We start from the raw sequence: 19,047 nt of genomic DNA on the forward strand, positions 1-19,047 counted from the left end.
TACAGGTTGCAGGCGCACCTTCGCACGCGCGAGCGAGTATCTCAGTTGCGAGTCTATTCGCGGACACGATCAGCCCTTTCTGCCTCTTGGCGAAGGTCCGATTTCGCTCTTTTTACTTTACGTCCGCGGTAAGTAGTCTTTTTTTTAACGACGTCTCGTCGAAGGAAAGGAAAAAGTAAGTGAGTAGGTTGTCGATAACGCGAGCGAGGAAGATGCGTGCTCAAAGTGTCAGATAATCCAAGATATGGGCTATTTCTCACGTTTTCGGAGATTGTATTCGAGTATTGTATTCAAAGTGATTGAATCATCTCTCGTGAGTGAGATTCTTAAACGCACTTTCTCAGCAAATTCCGACTAGGCTAGTCGACGATTACTCAGCCGGCAAAGTTGCCAACGTGAAAAGCAAAAGGCAGTTTGTTGTCGAAAAACAAGCAACTCTCTCGTTCTCTCTTCACAATCTGTATTTCCAATCGCTGTCAATCTGTCCCATTCGACTGACACATGTAAAATTATCAAGTTACCGCCAGTTGCTGTTGTGGGCAATTCTGCCGGTTAATTTAATCGGAATTTCACGGAGGTCATCATAACTAAATTTATCGAGAGATACGCTCGCGTCTCTACATCTCTGCCCGGCCAAGGATCGAGTCTGGAAGAATCGAATCCCTACTAGCCGTCGGGGACGGAGAAGACTTCCCGATACCGTCCTCCGCAGGCGGCGGGTAACTCTTTCGCGGAAACGGCGACGGCCGACTTGACTCGCGATGTGAACGAACGGCGGGCCGGAACGCGTTACAAAGAAGTGACGGTTCGATGCTGCAGTCTGACGAGGCGGCGGAGCGAGAGAGCGCGAGAGACAGGGCTAGATAGAGAAGAAGAGATCCATCTCCCGCTCTATCACTCGTTCCGTCGCCCTGCCGCAACATCACTAGACCGGCGCAGCACGGCAGATGGCGTTACGATTGCCCGACTGCGCGTCTTCCGCCATCTTTGCTGGACGGAGTCGTTGTTGGAGCTTCGCTGGCGTAGAGAAACGGTGGATACGTGTGCTCGCGGCGGGCAGTGAACGGGGAATCGTGATCGTGGTGCCGTGAGTGTCGAGTGTGAATCAGTCGAAAAAGAAGGAAAGAAAGAAATAAAAAGAGTGAGAGAGAGAGAGAAAGATAGAGCGGTGAATCAGAGCCGTGCGCTGTTACGGAGTGTCACACGGGCGACTGAGGAGAGAACGAGAGCCTCGCAGAGTCGCGCTTACGCCGAACGTCGCAGCACGGTAAGTAGTAATCGGCCGTAGTAATAACCGCAATCGCACAGGAGGTCCTCCGCTCCGCGCGGAGAGAAGCGTAGGAGCGTCATCGTCGCGCGAGCGCGCCCTACCGCGCCGAGCCGCGAGTGTTTACACTGGGTGTGTCAAAGTGCCGCTTTCTGCTACTGCTGAGAGACATGGGAGATTCGCGGCGAAACGCGTGTCCCGCATCGCGATGCGTCAACAACGACGGCCGTTGTCGCAGAGCGACGAGCACGCGCGCACGAGGAGCGACGCCCGACGGCAAGGCGCTCCTTCGAGGCTCGACGAGAACGGCGCGGCCGAGATTATCGGCCCGAACTAGATTCCGAGAGTCGATCGGAAAGCACGACGCGACATGCGCGCCGGCTGAGATACACTTTCACGCCCGACATCTCTGCCAGGCGAGAATAATTGTTATTGCCTGTGCTCGCTTGCTTTCGCCCTTCCGCAGGAATTCTCGCATCTTTATCTCGAGTCGAGCGCTTTTCCGCTTTCTCGACGTTTTCTCGTTTATCTCACGGTCATACTCTTCATTTCTCTCTGTTTCTCTCTCTCTCTCTCTCGCTCTCGCTCTCGCTCTCGTGCGCATCACGCTATACGCACACACAGATGTCAATCGCCTCTCCCTTTGCCACTTCCTCGCTCACTCACCGTCTCTCTGTCTCTATCTACCTATCTATCTTTCGCTCGCTCGCTCTCTCTCTCTCTCTCTCTCGCGCGCCTCCCCCTTCCCAGGGGCATCGTCGATTGTCGGAAAATGGTGATACGCCGCATTCTTGGGCTCTTTGTTGCGCCACGTAGAGACTGATACGCGAAATCCGTGTCTTGCATATCGCGAGAATCCCACCGCGACTTCTCATCTTGCGGCTGCACCCGCCGAGTGCAACGACACGACAGGCCGCGGAGTGCGTAATATTCGATCGCGACGCGAGGGAGACGGAGATAGATACAGACGGAGACGGAGAGAGAGAGAGAAAAAGAGAGAGAGAGAGAGAGAGAGAGGAGGGAGTGGGAGGGAAACAGATAGAAGGAGAGAGAGAGAGAGAGAGAGAGAGAGAGAGAGAGAGAGAGACCCTTCGATCGTGCCCACATTCCGTGCAGCATAAGTATCTCTCACCGTCAGCACGAGATATACTGACCCACCGTAGTTCTGCGCACCGTTTCACCGTGTGAACTACCGCGCACGGTACGCGCGAGACGAGACACTCACGTGCCATTTTAAAAGGATTTCGAGCCATTTTTATTCTCGCCGCTCGGAGAGCCGGTGTGATTCGGTGTGACTCGGTCTCGCGCTGCACAAACGGGAGCGTCGCTTCGCCTCGCCTCGCCTCGCCCTGCGCTTGTGCCTGATCTCTTTTTGCATCGCCGCGCGAGCGAGTAGTTTCCTTTTGCATATCTGACACAGCCGGAGGGAACGTCGAGAGGCTAACGGGTCGTGCCATGAGGCGGAGTGTCTAGAGGAGCTCACGAGTTCACGGGTTTTATTTGTCGCAGGTGACAGGATAAACTCGCTTGTCGGAGACATGAGTTACCCGATGTCGTCGAATCAATCTAGACCGAGTAAGTCACGTTTGGTGTGATTTGATTGTTTGTCGCTTGGATGGGATTGTGCGCGATAGATCAGATTGTTATTGTCCGTTTGCTCGGGTTTCAGTGTCCCACGGAAATTATCAGGGCCCGGGCGACCTGCCCATGGGCTCTGCCAAGGAACAGACCCTGATGTGGCAGCAGAATTCTTATCTGAGTGATTCAGGTATTCATTCTGGTGCTGTCACTCAGGCGCCATCCTTGTCTGGCAAGGAGGATGAGGAGATGGAGGGGGATCAGTTGATGTTCGACCTGGACCAAGGATTCGCACAGGGTTTCACACAGGACCAAGTAGATGGTGAGGCTGGCCAAGGACCATCTTTGTAAATTAGAATATAGAGTTTTTGAGAAATTGGGTGTATTATCTGTATTATGACCAGTAACTGACACCTTACAGAGATGAACCAACAACTGAGTCACACACGGTCCCAGCGTGTGCGCGCTGCCATGTTCCCCGAAACATTGGAGGAAGGTATTGAGATTCCTTCCACGCAATTCGATCCAGCACAGCCCACTGCTGTGCAACGGCTGGCTGAGCCGAGTCAGATGCTGAAGCATGCCGTCGTCAATTTGATCAATTATCAAGATGATGCCGATTTGGCGACACGCGCTATTCCGGAATTAATTAAACTCTTGAACGATGAGGATCAGGTGGTCGTTTCTCAGGCAGCTATGATGGTACATCAATTGTCGAAGAAAGAAGCCTCCCGCCACGCCATCATGAACAGCTCGCAAATGGTGGCTGCATTAGTACGCGCCATTTCGAACAGCGACGATCTGGAGTCGACCAAGGCCGCCGTCGGTACTTTGCACAATTTGTCTCATCACAGGCAAGGTCTTCTGGCCATTTTCAAGAGCGGCGGCATACCGGCTCTGGTGAAACTGCTAAGCTCCCCGGTGGAATCGGTGCTTTTCTACGCGATAACGACCCTTCATAACTTGCTGCTGCATCAGGATGGCTCCAAAATGGCTGTGCGTCTTGCCGGAGGCCTCCAAAAAATGGTCGCTCTGCTGCAACGGAATAACGTCAAATTCTTGGCCATCGTCACCGATTGTCTGCAAATTCTGGCATACGGGAACCAAGAGAGCAAACTGATCATCCTCGCTTCACAAGGCCCGATAGAGCTCGTGCGCATCATGCGCTCCTATGATTATGAAAAATTGTTGTGGACCACTTCGAGGGTATTGAAGGGTAAGTATCGCGATTTATTATCTATAAGTTTTCTACAACTTGTTCAGTCACGTTTTCATTCTCGTTCATCATCGACAAGTATTTATCTCATCTTCATTACATTACCTCATTAATGTTGAATGTTTCCTTTACAGTACTGTCTGTATGCCCCAGTAACAAGCCGGCAATCGTAGAAGCGGGTGGCATGCAAGCACTTGCAATGCATCTCGGAAATCCGAGTCAAAGATTAGTGCAAAACTGTTTGTGGACGTTGCGTAATCTATCAGATGCTGGTACAAAAGTCGACGGACTCGAGGTCTTACTGCAAAGTCTCGTGCAGGTGCTTGGGTCAACGGACGTGAACGTCGTCACGTGTGCTGCTGGCATCTTGTCAAATCTTACTTGCAACAATCAACGTAACAAAGTATGCCAAAGTGAAGACACTTTCTCGCGCGCCTTCCTTATGATATAATATTTGGCAGAAGTAAAAACTTGTATCTCTCTCTCTTTCTCTCTCCTTACAGGTGACTGTCTGTCAGGTCGGCGGTGTCGACGCTCTCGTTCGTACGATTATCAATGCCGGCGATCGGGAGGAGATCACTGAGCCAGCAGTCTGCGCTTTGCGCCACTTGACCTCGCGTCACGGAGAAGCGGAAATGGCACAAAATTCCGTTCGATTAAATTACGGTATCCAGGTCATAGTCAAATTACTCCATCCTCCATCGCGCTGGCCACTGGTGAAGGCGGTAATCGGATTAATCCGCAATTTGGCTCTCTGTCCCGCAAATCACATCCCGCTACGCGACCACGGTGCGATACATCATCTTGTGAGACTTCTAATGCGCGCATTCCAGGATACACAGCGAGTGAGTATACCCGAGAGCAATCTGTTATTACGTCTGAATTACATTCATGTCACAAAGTGATACCATTTGTGATTTGCAGCAACGATCATCCGTGGCGAGTACCGGTAGCCAACAGACTTCGGGCGCGTATGCTGACGGCGTACGTATGGAGGAGATTGTGGAAGGTTCAGTAGGTGCGCTGCATATCCTCGCAAGAGAATCCCACAACAGGGTGATAATCCGATCACAGAACGTGATTCCAATTTTTGTTCAGGTATGTACAGCCGTCTTCGTGGAAACATGCAATTTCTTCGACTATATACTTTTGAAAGCCGCAAGTCTTCTTTTTTTTTTTTCTTTTTGCTCAATATAATGATGAAAATGATTGCGTCGTATGATATATAAGGAAGCTATTTTTTTTGTATAATAATATTATGTTTTTCCACAGTTACTCTTCAATGAGATTGAAAACATTCAGCGTGTGGCTGCCGGCGTACTTTGCGAACTGGCGGCTGATAAGGAAGGCGCCGAAATGATCGAACAAGAGGGTGCTACCGCCCCGTTAACAGAGCTGCTCCACTCCAGGAACGAGGGTGTTGCAACCTACGCAGCGGCAGTGTTGTTCCGCATGAGCGAGGACAAGCCACAAGAATACAAAAAGCGACTTTCCATGGAATTGACGAATTCCTTATTCCGCGAAGACACCAATTTGTGGAACAATGCTGACTTTAGCATGCCTCCAGATCTTCAGGTATCGTAGCGAAGGGATACAACACTAGTGCACGTAAAACATCTCGTGGCGAAACTGATTTACTTGCAAACACTATGTAACATAGCGATTGTTGGTATTACATGTTGAAAGTAGTCTGCGTCTCTTATCGTTGGTTCTTTTCAAGTACTCGCCAGGAGTCAGGTTTGTAACGCGACGTCAGTGGTAATACATTTTTTACATGGTAGCATAGAAAATACGTTAAACATTCTACTAGATGGTTACATTGTGTTGAGTAAATTGTGCCACGTTAAGATAATAGTTTTTTACTGGTCATAGAGACACACCCCATTTCTCTAGTTATAACTACAGGTATTTATATACAAGGTTTTCCCCGTGTAACATTAATTCCGAGCACAGCTGTTTATATAAGCTACGTACATTATCCATTATTCCAATTTGCACTACTAAGGCATCTGCGATACTATGCGATTTGTGTTTCACGGCGCTCAGTTTTTTTTTTTACTGTCGATGAATTTTTTTTTCTTTTTTTATGCCTTTATCATTACATACTTGAAAGTGACGGGTATATGACATGTTGAGGCACTAATTTCATACACAGTCTTACAGTTCTTAACCAATTTTTTCAACGTTTTAATCAGCAGTTTTCACATGTTCGCTTCTCGTGCAAATGCATCTTGGTTATACATACATCATTAACTCATAAGCGCACTTGAAACTAAATTTTCGACTCATGCTTAAGCTTCGTAACATACGGTTTTCACTGTGTATAAAGTTTTTTTCTCTTTAGATTTCCATATCTATACGTGCGTATGTACGCATAAATATGTTGGGCGAAATTTGATGAAAGATCGACGAAGGTGACAGGGTCGTGCCTAATGGAGCAATGGATCACGAGATACATTTAGTCTAATTGATAGTTTGCAAGATTATATAATCTGCATGAGAATGCGTTTTGTCCCAGATATTTATTTCAAAATTTTTCCCCTTTTATTTATTTTTTTTTATTACCGTCATTACCACTGTTGTTTACGCAAGCCCCTTTATAGTTGTTTCCATTATTGTACGAGACTTACCAGACAGACATAGCGCGCGTATCTCATCGGTATTTCGGGGTGTCATGACACGCCTCCCTCGGATAATATGCTTTGTGTTGACCTGAGCTACCTAATCTTCAGGACATGCTTGGCCCTGACCAAGGCTATGATGGTATGTATGGGCAAGGACCTCCTAGTGTACACAGCAGCCACGGCGGTCGGGGTTATCAACCGCAAGGTAATTTATAAATGTTATCCATCTTGTTCGTCGAATGCCGCTTCCGAACAGTCGACTTATTACTCGATCGAAGGTAGACGGAGTTACAAATGATCATTGAAGCAAATGTCATTCTATATCAAATCTGCTCTTGTACATAATCGTAAATGACGATGATTGCGTATGGCGTGTAATTCACTGCAACGACACCTAATCGTACGTTGATATAACGCTACCTTACGAGCCGATTCCGTTGTTTTGCATTCCTATGAATATACGAGAAAGTTCGATCTCACAACTCGCCATCTCGTTATCTCTTAATACGAAATAATGCATTTAATTGTGTATGTTATTTTAACAGCAGCTTAACCCATGGACTTAGATTAAAATACGAGCTATCAGCCGTATCTCGCAGTAACATAGGTGATATTCGGTCCTCACGTACCGTTCTTTGTTTCGTCATCTGATTGGTCTTTAATCACTTTAATCACTTGTCGTTTATATAATTGCATGTTCAATGTTACACCTTCACTCTCAATCGCTTCCTTCTTTTCTGTTTATTTACTATCACACACTCGTCGTTTGGTGCATGGCATATGTTCTTTCTTTGGGAATGTACATTTAACCCTATCGTACTTTCTGCCACGATATACACTTTATGGTGGAGAAATCGTATGTGAGGATGGTATTTGTAAGTAATTATGTAAGAGAATTTCCCGGCGCATAATTTATCCCCCGAGACAGAGAGAGAGAGAGAGAGAGAGAGAGAAAAAGAGAGAGAGAGAGAGAGAGAGAGAGAGAGAAAAATCAAGCCCGAGGATAACGTTTCGCGGAGTAGAGTAACACGCAAATGTCTCATTAATGTCTCGGGAACGATAGCAACGTGACTTTTCACTCTTCCGATTACATAGCGGCATGTAATCAGGCTCCACAGTACTCAGTTGATTAGCTATTGTCTTTGTGTATCGCTTATTTCCGTTACAAAGTTTCGAGAATCTCTTTTCATGTGTACACCATCTATCTTTCTATAATTATTCACTACAATTATTAATCCGAGAGTGGGCGCGCGCGTGAGGCGATCTTACGCCTCAACGGCAGAGAAACGAAGCTCACGTCACAGTGGCTATTTTTTTGCCACCGTATACCTACCTACGCACCCACTCTCGGGTTAGTCGGTAGCTTCTGTCGCTAAACAGTCTTTGCTCTGCAACTCGGGTCTTTATGATAGAAAAAGAAGTATCATAGTTTAATCGACGGCCGGATCTATCGAGTATGATATGTGTTAATATTGTACGATATGGTCGTGCAAATTAGTCCAATGAATATGATAATAGCCGTTAGAAAAGAAATGTAGAAGTATCTCGACTTTTGACAGCGCGTAGTTTATTGCAGTTTCGTAACAGTTTCGGAAGATTGCACTTGTTTTTTTTTTTTATCGATGTATAATTATCATCGCGGCAACTGCGAGCGATGGAATGTCTGACGCAGAAAATGTTTTTCTCTTCCGTACAACAGGTTATGACCAGATACCAGTAGACTCGATGCAAGGCTTAGAGATAGGTGGTGGATCGACGTATGGTGCAATGGACACCATGGATGTGGCGCACGAGGGTGATTTAAGTTTCGATCATTTGGAAGAGCTTCCTGCACCGCCGCAGGACAACAACCAGGTAGCGGCCTGGTACGATACCGATCTCTAAATCCGTGCCATCACCGATCTCGCGCGAAAAGAGAAGAGAGGGAAGAGAAAGAAAGACAAAGAGAGACGGAATCAAATAAAAACAAAGAGAAAACGAAATGAGAAGATGTAAAAAAAAAACGAAGTAAAAGATAAAGGAAAGGATAACTGCACGGTGGTCAACCGCCGTATGCGCTAAATCTACGACCAATCTCTCACACACACATACACACACGTGCATACACACAAGTACACACACACACGCACGCACACACGTTCATTTTAGACTGGTTTTATTTACAAGACTCACTTTCGACATGACGTAGTAGACCGATCGAAGACTATTCGCAACTTTGACCGCCTTTCGTCCGCGAACGCGGTCGTCCTCGGATACAAACGATCGTATAGTCGCGCTGTAGCTGACATCTTCCTGTAGTCCATCCACCTTCGCTTCCATCGAACGAAGAGTGGAGACGTTCGCGCTAACTCATATCGACCCAAGAAGAAAAAAAGGAATGTATCGCCTAATATGATCACTCACCCGTGCGTATGAGCATTATATTACGCGTTTCTGTTGGCGGCTCTGATTTTTAATCGCGCTGCGAGAGCGACGACCTATTTATATCACACTCTCCCCCTCCCTGCCCCTTCCCCCTGCCCAGTCCCGAAAAAAAAAAACTGGTAGTGTCATTTCGAGGTATCGATGACTTAACAATCACATATAAGTATAACTATGGAATAACGATGAAACTTTCGTATTATGTATTTTACAGGGTAGTTATACTTAATTTGTATTGTCATTATTAAAGTAGCTGCGCAATCGGAACGACACTCGGCGTCGCACGATGCACCGTATGCGCTTCCGATCGCAATCGATGTATTAGAATTAAGAAAAAGACACTCGTAATTCGTACACACATGTATATGTATCGTTTATTGTCCATACAAATAAACTGAACGATCAAGTCAAGCTCTCGTATGTTGTTTTCACTGTTTCTCGCTTAGAACTAGCTAGAAACATACGACAGGATGCAGAATGCACTGATAAAATGGAGATTAAAGTTTTTGTACCATTATTGCGTTCACGCTCGCGGACGATTATCGTTAATAACGTCGAGCAATAAAACAACTAACGACAAATCCATAATGATACTTGTTTATGAGTGACAATCATAAACATAACTCTGTTTATATAACAAATCGCTGTACACTAAACTGTACATATGCTTTAACACCCATCCGCAAATATTTCCCACAATTCTACCTGCATGTACACGTAAAAATCGTAGGAAACCTTATCAAATGAATGTTAAAGCATTTATGCAGCTTATTGTACCGATTTACCGATTCTTATATACAAATATTTTATATATAAATTTTATATATAATTAATTATATATAAATTTTATATATAAATATTTTTAACTCCAGTCAAGTTCAAATAAGGATACTGATGCATTACATATATTTTATTAGCAGTATTTCTTTCAGCATGACATTTATCATGCATCAATAACAAAGGAAGAAAATGTTATAAAAATGTTGTAATAATGTATTCACTATGTTTATAATAAGTTTCATTCCAACATGTGTGAAGTTTATGAAAGTATAATACTGTAATATTATTTTAAACAAATGATTATAATCGATCCAATAAATATGAATAAATGTCAGAAAACAATTTTGTGTTTTCCTAATATTTCCTAACAATCTTCATATCTAACTTCACCTGAAAAACAATAAACAATCTAACTGCACTTACGAAAAGCATTAAATAATTCCATACATTCAAAAATACATTCAAATTGGCTATGGTATAGAAAATTTCCCTAAAACACTATATATTTTCTCTAAAGGCTACAAAAATTCTTTATCTGACAACCAATCGGCACACCTGACAATATACACGTAGTGTAGCCGAGTGCAAAGCATGGAGTCCGGTTCCGATTTAAATAGCAATCTAAAAGGAACTCAAGTAACTTCTGGACTGCCAACTCATATTACAATATACGCGAATGTTCAACACAAGCGATTAAAAACACGTTCGCAATAAAACAATACGTATTATAAAATTCAATATACATATGTTTGTAAGGCAATATATATAATATTTAAACCGATAGGCCGAAATCAATGTGAAAATGAAAGATCACCGATTATAAGTTAATTATTTGTGATAAGACGTTAATCTACATTCGAAATAAGGATGATCCGAGTAAATCACATCGAGTTGTGATCGCACGTTTTGAAGTTAGAAGTTACGAAAATTTGAAAAGTTACAGGCCCAGAAACGACGAGCCATCAAATATTAATTAACGAAATATTAGTGATAGAGTTTTAATCTAGACACAAAATAAGAAAGATCCTCATAAATTACAACAAGGTGTGCCTATTTGTTATCGAGAAATTAAAGTGGATAGGTCAAGACCGATCGATGCGAAAACAACGTGTCACCGGATATAAGCTGCAAAATTATTTGCTATAAGATATTAATCTAGGTTCAAAATAAGATTGATCCGTGATTAAACCGTATCGAGCTGTGATCACGCGTTTCAGAGTTATAAGCCACGAAAAATGAAAAAGTGACAGGCTCGAAAATGACCTATCACGAAATATTAATTATAGAAATATGGATAATAAGGTTTTAATCTAGACCCAAAATAAGAAAGATCCTCACAAATTATAACAAGGTGCGCCTATTCGTTATCGAGAAATTAAAGTCGATAGGTCAAAGCCGATCGATGCGAAAATAACGTGTCACCGGATATAAGTTGCAAAATTATTTGCTATAAGACATTAATCTAGGTTCAAAATAAGATTGATCCGTGCAAACCGCATCGATCTATGATCACGCGTTTCAGAGTTATAAGCCCCGAAACATGAAAAAGTGACAGGCTCGAAAATGACCTGTCACGAAATATTAATTATCGAAATATGGATAATAAGGTTTTAATCTAGACCCAAAATAAGAAAGATCCTCACAAATTACAACAAAGTGCGCAATATTCGTTATCGAGAAATTAAAGCCGATATATCAAGACCGATCTATGCGAAAATAATGTGTCACCGGGTATAAGCTGCAAAATTATTTGCTGAGACATTAATCCACGTTCGAAATAAGATTCATCCGAGCAAACCGCGTCGAGCTGCAATCACGCGTTTGTTAGAGTTCCACAAAAGATGGAAAAGTGACAGTGTCCGAAATGATCTGTCACGAAATATTAATTATCGAAATATGGATGGTTAAGATTTTAATCTTATCTTTAATTATATAGAATACCTTCTTCACCTTCAATATCGACAAAAAAATATTTTATCGACGCGTTTTTGTAAGGCAACTGTTCTATTTGAAAAAATCGTCGCTTTGCCTTATGGAGCGAGATATTAATTGTTAAAGTTGACGGCAATTTAGGTTAGGAAATCCGTCACGGAGGTGACAGATAATTAAAAATAAATCTTCGCCTTACTAAAAAGATGAGCCTACAATATACTAAGAATGTATACAATCAAAATACAATTATATACAGTTAAATATAATTAGATACAATTAGAAAATGAATTAAAATGTTTTATATTTATATTTTTATATACTTATATTTTTATTGATATTTAAAATATATTTTATATATTTATTTTTATTTCTATGTCATTTTTATATATTATCTCATTTACATTTGCCATTTTAGCTATGTCTGTCACTTCTCTTATTTTCTTTTAAACCTTTCGCCTTATTAAAAAGATGAATTTACAACATACTAAAAATGGATTGTTAAGGTTGACGGCAATTTGGATTAGGAAATCTGTCACAGAGGTGACAGATGATAAAAAATAAATCTTCGCCTCACTGAAATGATGAGTCTACAATATACTAGGAATGTATACAATCAAAATACAATTGTATACAATTAAATAGAATTAGATACAATTAGAAAATCAATTAAAATGTTTTATATTTATATTTTTATATACTTATATTTTTACTGAAAATACAGGAAAGATTAGCAAGGGAGGATGTATAATGAATCAAAAGTGAAAGAATCATAGCTATTTCATTACATAACAAAAGGAACAGGATCAGTTCTACATAATAAGATAGCACATGCTATTGTTCTTCTGCTTCTGATTCATGATACATCCTTCCTTGCGTATGGGCTTTGCTAATTTTTTCTATCCATTTTTAGTATATTGTAGACTCATCTTTTTAGTAAGGCGAAGATTTATTTTTTATTATCTGTCACCTCCGTGACAGATTTCCTAACCTAAATTGCCGTCAATTTTAACAATTAATATCTCCACAAGGCAGAGTGACGATTTTTTTCAAATAGGACAAACGCGTCGATTGAGTATTTTTTCGTCGATATTGAAGGTGAGGAGGGTATTCTGTATAATTACTTCGAATTGTTATAATGTTGTACATAAAATAAACTTACCCCTCGATGGTTCCTGAGGTCCCTCCTTGTAAAATATATCCTTGGACACTTAATATTTTCCACAACACAAACACTAAATTTAACGTTGCACAATAAGAGGCCATTTTTTCACACTTGATCACAACACAAATCTTAAGCAACAAACGCGCGTAATTTCATTCGGCACTCCCGACGATCCGGTTTCGTCAATTAGTTACTTTCGACTACTTGGCGATACTTCGCCATAACAGCCAAATGCACGAAATTTGCTTTCGGTACTCTCGACGAAACAATATACGCCGATATTCGCCTTTGGTAATTTAAAATCGCGGAAAATACGCACGGCTTTTGGAATCTACGTACTAAGCGTTGCAGTGCAATGGTCACGATTTTCAATGTGTGCGTATGTCGGTGAATACGTATCACTAGCGCACTAGCCAATCAAAATATTCTATCCGAAACCGTCCGTTCCGTTTGAAATATTCCAAGAAGTCGGCCATAACAGAAAAAATTCCCGGAACTTTACTCGACCCTCCCGACGAACAATGCACATTTCCAGCGAATATTTAACGAAGGCTGTGCCATACCTCGATGTTTAACGATAATTCGCGGCCGAGACTTGGCTGACGAGTCAAAAACGAAGCTCCGCGACGCGAAAACCGAGCTGCCCTTATGCAGCTAGCGCGCCGAACTTTCCTCGGAATTCCGACGATTTATCTCACTTCACTTCGCACGGCGGAACGAACATCACTCCATCATAACACACGCGCGAAACTTACTTTCGGCACTCTCGGTAACGATTTAAGGCACGAGACTCAGCTACGGCGAGTCAAAATCACGGGCGACGGTTTCACGCACACAACACAACCCGTAACCACCGCCATAACTAAATACGAATGTAACTGCGAACAGCGCCACAAGCGAGATACTCGGGAAGCTGAGTCAACCAATCACAGTAATTCATTTCTTTCCGTAATGGAACTATTTAACTGTACAAAGTGTACGAGGTGCAGGTGAAAGCAGTCGATGATAGGTCGATTTAATTCGGAGCTACACGCAGTGTAATAAAAGACAGTGATAGTACAATTTGATGCAATAACCGGATCGCTTCATGGCACTCTTTTACACCGTACTGTACTGTAAATAAAATTACGTGCTCTTAATTTTAATGTTTATATTTTCCACAATCTTAGTTTGTAATTACGTATTATTATAAAATAGGGGAAAGAAAAGATTACTTAAAGTTAACTTACTTAAAGTTATATTTTATGTATAAATAACACTCGGTAATTATCAAGGTTATCAATTGTTCTTTCTCGAAGAACTTCTGAACTGTAATTGAGCAAGTTAGAGTGAGAGAAAATATATCTGTTTCACTCTGACTTATTGCACTACTTCACAACTTCGAAACAGAACAGACTTGAAGAAACGAACTCCCTCACGATTTGCCTAAAACACTCTAACAATGTCAACAAATAAGAAGCAATCAAATGAAAGAGCAAAAGTTAAAAAGATGAAGTGCATCTGATTTTTGTAAATAAAAATATAGTTAATAAATTAAGGATGTAAAAGATAATATTGCAAAAGCATAGAAACCAATGTTATTAAATTGTTATTAAACATGAAACACGTATGGCATATGATGTCAAAAGAATTTTGTTGAGGGAGCTCTTGCAATTTATGTGGATAATTAATTGGTATTTATCTGTAGGGTCATTTTCCTAATTTCTGATGTCAATTACATTAAAATAAATTTTGTATTACTCTTCTTCAATATAATTATATGTATTTCAGTAAGGTTGAGATGCAACAAGCCATAATAAAAAAAGAATAATGCGATGCAAAGGCTCTTGCAAATAGTTGAACAGCTTTTAGAACCAAATGTGGATTCTGACTGGCTTCTGCAAAATGTAAGTATGTTAATTATTATTTTCTAATTGTGTATATAATGATGAACGATATATGAATGATATATATATTATTTGTTAACTTTATAGTTACAATTTATAAATAAAGCACACTTGGAGGATGTAATAGAAGAAAGAGTTATCATAAAACTATGTGGGTATGTTCTTTGTTCAAAACCATTAATAGTTATTGTCAAACAACAATATCGTATATCAACATGTACAAATAAGGTATATGATATCAGCAAACACAAAAACTTTTGCAGTTCATCATGTTATGGGGCATCTAATTATTTACTTGAACAATGAAAAGCTTGAACAAATGCTTGAGAGTCCGCTGTGGTCAAGAAGAAAAGAGGATATATTCAGTTTTTAAAATTTTACCTATAAATTCTGGCTCAGGTTGAGCCTATAAATTCTGGCTCAACCTGAAATTATATATTTTTAGATTTTATACTCATGTATTTGACTTTGTAGTTATATATATATATATATATATATATGTGTCCATTCACAATTTATCTAGAATTTATAGGTCAAATTTTAAAAACTGATATATCCTTTTCTGGCTAATTGACAAGCAATTGCAATCGGTGCTCAAGTCTAAACAAGCTTCCATGTACACGTTGACGATTCTTATGTCTTATAAATGAAATTCGGGTTACTTAGATAGGCTCATAGTAGATGTGATAAACAATATAACTGATATAAGTGATAAAAAAATATATATGAATCGTATAATGAACAAAATTTATTAGAATAATGATATTTACATATATATTCTGTTTTGTTTTAGTAGATTCAACTTTGTTAATATTTACCTTTTCTCCTACATTTTAATATAAAACATTTTGTTAAAAACAGTTATAATACTGTTTACTGTTTATAATATTATAATTATGTATCAGATCTTTGATACACATTTGTATACGAGTGTAAGTCGATATATAAGTCGCAAAACGGAATAAAGAAAAAACAAGTACTTGCCTGTTCCTTTGTTATTTTTTCCACACAATCCTGCCAACAAGAGCACTTGTTGGTTGCGCAAACAGCTGCCGATTTTCAAAAACTTGTGAAACGATGGAATAAGTGTCTGAATGCAGGATTATGTGAAAAAATAACCAAAAAAATAAGCAAATACTAGTCGTTTCTTTTCTATCCCGTTTTGCGATTTATGTATTGATTTTCACTTGTGTGTATATGTGTATATGTTATGTATTGTATCTACATTTGTTTATTTTTATATTGGTATATATATGTAAAAAATATTTTATGACGCATGAGCACATCTTATTAGAATATCTGATAAGATGTGATTGCAACCATAATTTTTTCAATATTGTGGCCTTCAGAAATCTGTACAACATTGTAAATATTCATATTTATAGTTATTTAAAGAATTGGTCTTCTAAGCAAATGTAATGTTATACGTTAGATTATATGTATCAGTGTACGTATTAATTACGAAATTCTTAATTATACACTTGGTATATATATTTAGTGAGACCAGGAAATTTTTTGAATAAAATTACAAAGATATCAGTCATAGCAATGAGGTTTTTGCCTTTATTTTAATTGTACCTCTTTTGCTTGGTCCTATTTCCTTTAAGTCAAATGTACAATTCTAAAGCGAACTTGAAGTTGCTGTCGGTATCCCAGAAAGTGTAGAGGGAGAACAATCCATACCTAATGTGTCCATTTGTCCATTTCCTGCCAATTGATCTTCTGCAGAGTGGTTGCCGACTTTATCACGTAGAGATTCATAAAGTGTATGAACTGCTTCGTTATGCTGCGAATTTAAAAAATGTTTAATCAATATAATTGACAAATTACAATTGTTATTTAATGTAACAACTTTTAAATACAGCAAAATTTTACCTGGCTCGTTGGCTGCAAAGCTTTCAATAATGAATGCAACCTCGCGGATGGTAATTTAGGATGTATATACCAAAGTAGCTTCAGCAAGTGTCGCGTAACATTATCTCGACTTAAACCAGTCAAGAAAAATTCATCGAAGATAACCGTACAGAATGACTCGGTTGAAAATTCATCGGCCATGTTTAATATTAATAGCGAAACCTATAATTCATTGACAAAGTTGTTGGTAAAATGCATAAAAATTATTGCACACGTCTGTAATGTGCAAGATGTTAAGTACGATGAATGTTACCAGTGTATGTAGGAATGGATCTTCAAAAGCTCGATGTGCCTGACAATTTGGCAATATCGGCAATACTCTCGTCAAACCTCTGGTATCTCCTCTACCTTTTACAACCCCACCACCACCTCCAACGTGTAATGAATAATACATCGATAGGACTGCCGCTACTCCGGAAAGCTGAACATATGTTTGACACGCATCTGGAGTTGGTCCAGCATGTTCTATAATTGCAATTGCGCTTTCTCTTTCATCAGGTGGTAGTCTACAATTGAGCTGTCTTATTTGATCATCAACCTAAAAAGCAATAACATCATTCATATCATTATCATACCAATGTTAATTTCTTTAATATTCCAAAATATTACGTGCAATATTTAATTACTTCACAAAGTTACCATAAGTGACATAAGTGCTGGCAGAAATTTCGTGACAACTTGACCATCCAGTTTAGGTTCCTTGAATACTTGCGTGTCAATCATTTGCCAAGCAGATAATCCTAGGGCGAGCATTCTCAGCAGTAACAAAAGCACTGCATTGTCTCTAGGTAACGATTCGCTATTTATCAGATGGAGCGCTATTTTAATTACACTACTAGCCAAAAAATTTACCGCATACGGATCACACAGAATCATACTCAGGTCCCCTAATACTTGCTCCTGTCCTCTCTATAAGACACAATAAAATATTTGCAATAAGTAATAATGAATAATATTATAAAATACAAGTTCAATCCAATCAATCTGATACCTTAATACTATCCAAGAAGCCTTGCAGCTCACGAGACCTTTTAACATCTACATTCTTCTCTCTTATACAGGCATCCAAACACCAAGTAAATTTATGACAAGGGTCTACAGAAATAATTTCCTGCACCTAATAACAAATTAACATATTAACAAAATTAATACAATATAATTTAAATAACTGCATTAACACAACACATATCTACCTCTAGATCGTGCAATGCCATTAACAATTCTGCTCTCAGAGTACAATAATTGATATTTTTCGTACGTAAAAATAAAGTTCTTAAAAATTGCAGCACCATATCGTACAACTTTACACTATGCCCAATCATATGGGCCAACTTTTGTACAACTTCTCCCTGTCTTCTTACCTACATAAAAGAAAAAAATATTTAGCTGACAAATATTTCATGATATATAAATTCTAAAATATTATCAACTATAGTATACCTTAGGAGATGGTGTAAAAAATAGACTATTCAAGTTCCGATGATCGAATAAAATTTGTTCTTTTTCAATAATATAACGACTAAACAGTGGAGAAACTTCATCTCCGAAAAGACTTTGGTTATCTTTCCAGATTTGACGTTTTACTTCTGTATCAGCATCGTTGTATAACTCCTTTTCCTTAACCAACACTCGCAGGTATTTTTCTTCGATATGTGGAGTATTCCTCAAGATAGCCATCACAACAGGTCGCAACTGAGCAACTCTTACAGCAGGAAAGCTTTTGGACAATAATTCTTTTAGCCTCTTATCCACAGAAGCACTCTTATCTGCTCTTTCCAAACCAATTTCATTAATTCGTTTTATCAATTTCTCTCGTAATTCCTCAAGAACAGAAGCATGAAAATCTAATCTTCTGACTCCATGTAAATCCAGTAAAGGCAACATTGGTCGTAATGATGGTAATAATATACCATTTTCCATCTAAAATATATTAGATATTAAGATATATAAAAGAGAAATATGCTATACAACTATCTGCCCAATTTCCTAATTGTTACTTGATATTCCTCAATAGCTTTCAGTGGATCCGTGCAACTTGTCAAAGCATCTCTCAGATATGCTTGTCCAGGTATACCAAGATCCTCCAGTCCATGACCAGTTTCATCACTGTTCTTCATCGAATTCATCGCGTCGTTTTATTGCACAATAAATTATTTCATGCGTATTTATGACCACTTTATATTAAAAATTGAATGTCTATTTAAATCTTATGTACATTATAAATTTTTAAAACTTAAATTTATTATTAAACTTAAACTTAAACTTTA

General features: G+C 39.7%; 2 protein-coding genes and 1 non-coding gene across 4 annotated transcripts; 2 read left to right on the plus strand and 1 right to left on the minus strand.

The window, feature by feature from the left end:
* The first annotated feature begins 952 nt into the window (after positions 1–952).
* On the plus strand, positions 953–9,517 carry arm (armadillo). Of its 2 annotated transcripts, XM_011155858.3 has the most exons (10): positions 953–1,267; positions 2,777–2,842; positions 2,937–3,167; positions 3,267–4,061; positions 4,196–4,464; positions 4,565–4,906; positions 4,986–5,159; positions 5,334–5,636; positions 6,794–6,890; positions 8,385–9,517. In XM_011155858.3, the coding sequence occupies exons 2-10, from the start codon at positions 2,806–2,808 to the stop codon at positions 8,567–8,569; spliced, it is 2,433 nt and encodes an 810-aa protein (XP_011154160.2). In that variant the 5' UTR covers positions 953–1,267; positions 2,777–2,805; the 3' UTR covers positions 8,570–9,517. The 2 variants fall into 2 exon arrangements, with proteins under 2 accessions (XP_011154160.2, XP_011154161.2); XM_011155859.3 differs by lacking the exon at positions 6,794–6,890 and having other exon boundaries at positions 954–1,267.
* A 5,232-nt stretch (positions 9,518–14,749) lies between these two features.
* On the plus strand, positions 14,750–15,803 carry LOC105192007 (uncharacterized). The gene is made up of 3 exons (XR_003114300.1): positions 14,750–14,866; positions 14,954–15,021; positions 15,130–15,803. It is a non-coding gene; the product is annotated as an uncharacterized LOC105192007 (transcript).
* A 182-nt stretch (positions 15,804–15,985) lies between these two features.
* On the minus strand, positions 15,986–19,025 carry NELF-B (negative elongation factor B). Its single transcript, XM_011155856.2, has 8 exons — positions 18,778–19,025; positions 18,221–18,700; positions 17,974–18,141; positions 17,772–17,897; positions 17,420–17,689; positions 17,034–17,318; positions 16,742–16,942; positions 15,986–16,652 (listed from the first exon to the last, which is right to left on the minus strand). The coding sequence occupies exons 1-8, from the start codon at positions 18,904–18,906 to the stop codon at positions 16,488–16,490; spliced, it is 1,824 nt and encodes a 607-aa protein (XP_011154158.1). The 5' UTR covers positions 18,907–19,025; the 3' UTR covers positions 15,986–16,487.
* Between the last annotated feature and the right edge of the window lie 22 nt (positions 19,026–19,047).

The sequence above is a fragment of the Harpegnathos saltator genome, unplaced genomic scaffold (assembly GCF_003227715.2).
Source record: "Harpegnathos saltator strain DR-91 unplaced genomic scaffold, Hsal_v8.6 scaffold87, whole genome shotgun sequence".
Taxonomy (NCBI): Eukaryota; Metazoa; Arthropoda; class Insecta; order Hymenoptera; family Formicidae; genus Harpegnathos; species Harpegnathos saltator.

Excerpts from the sequence above, each read along its gene's own strand:
- arm (XM_011155858.3), top strand. The coding sequence starts at position 2,806 with ATGAGTTACCCGATGTCGTCGAATCAATCTAGACCGA. Across the intron at positions 4,907-4,985 it reads CATTCCAGGATACACAGCGA|CAACGATCATCCGTGGCGAG; the intron begins GTGAGTATACCC and ends TGTGATTTGCAG. Across the intron at positions 5,637-6,793 it reads GCATGCCTCCAGATCTTCAG|GACATGCTTGGCCCTGACCA; the intron begins GTATCGTAGCGA and ends CCTAATCTTCAG.
- NELF-B (XM_011155856.2), bottom strand. The coding sequence starts at position 18,906 with ATGAATTCGATGAAGAACAGTGATGAAACTGGTCATGGACTGGAGGAT. Across the intron at positions 18,701-18,777 it reads AAGCTATTGAGGAATATCAA|ATGGAAAATGGTATATTATT; the intron begins GTAACAATTAGG and ends AATATATTTTAG. Across the intron at positions 17,319-17,419 it reads CAGCACTTATGTCACTTATG|GTTGATGATCAAATAAGACA; the intron begins GTAACTTTGTGA and ends ATTGCTTTTTAG.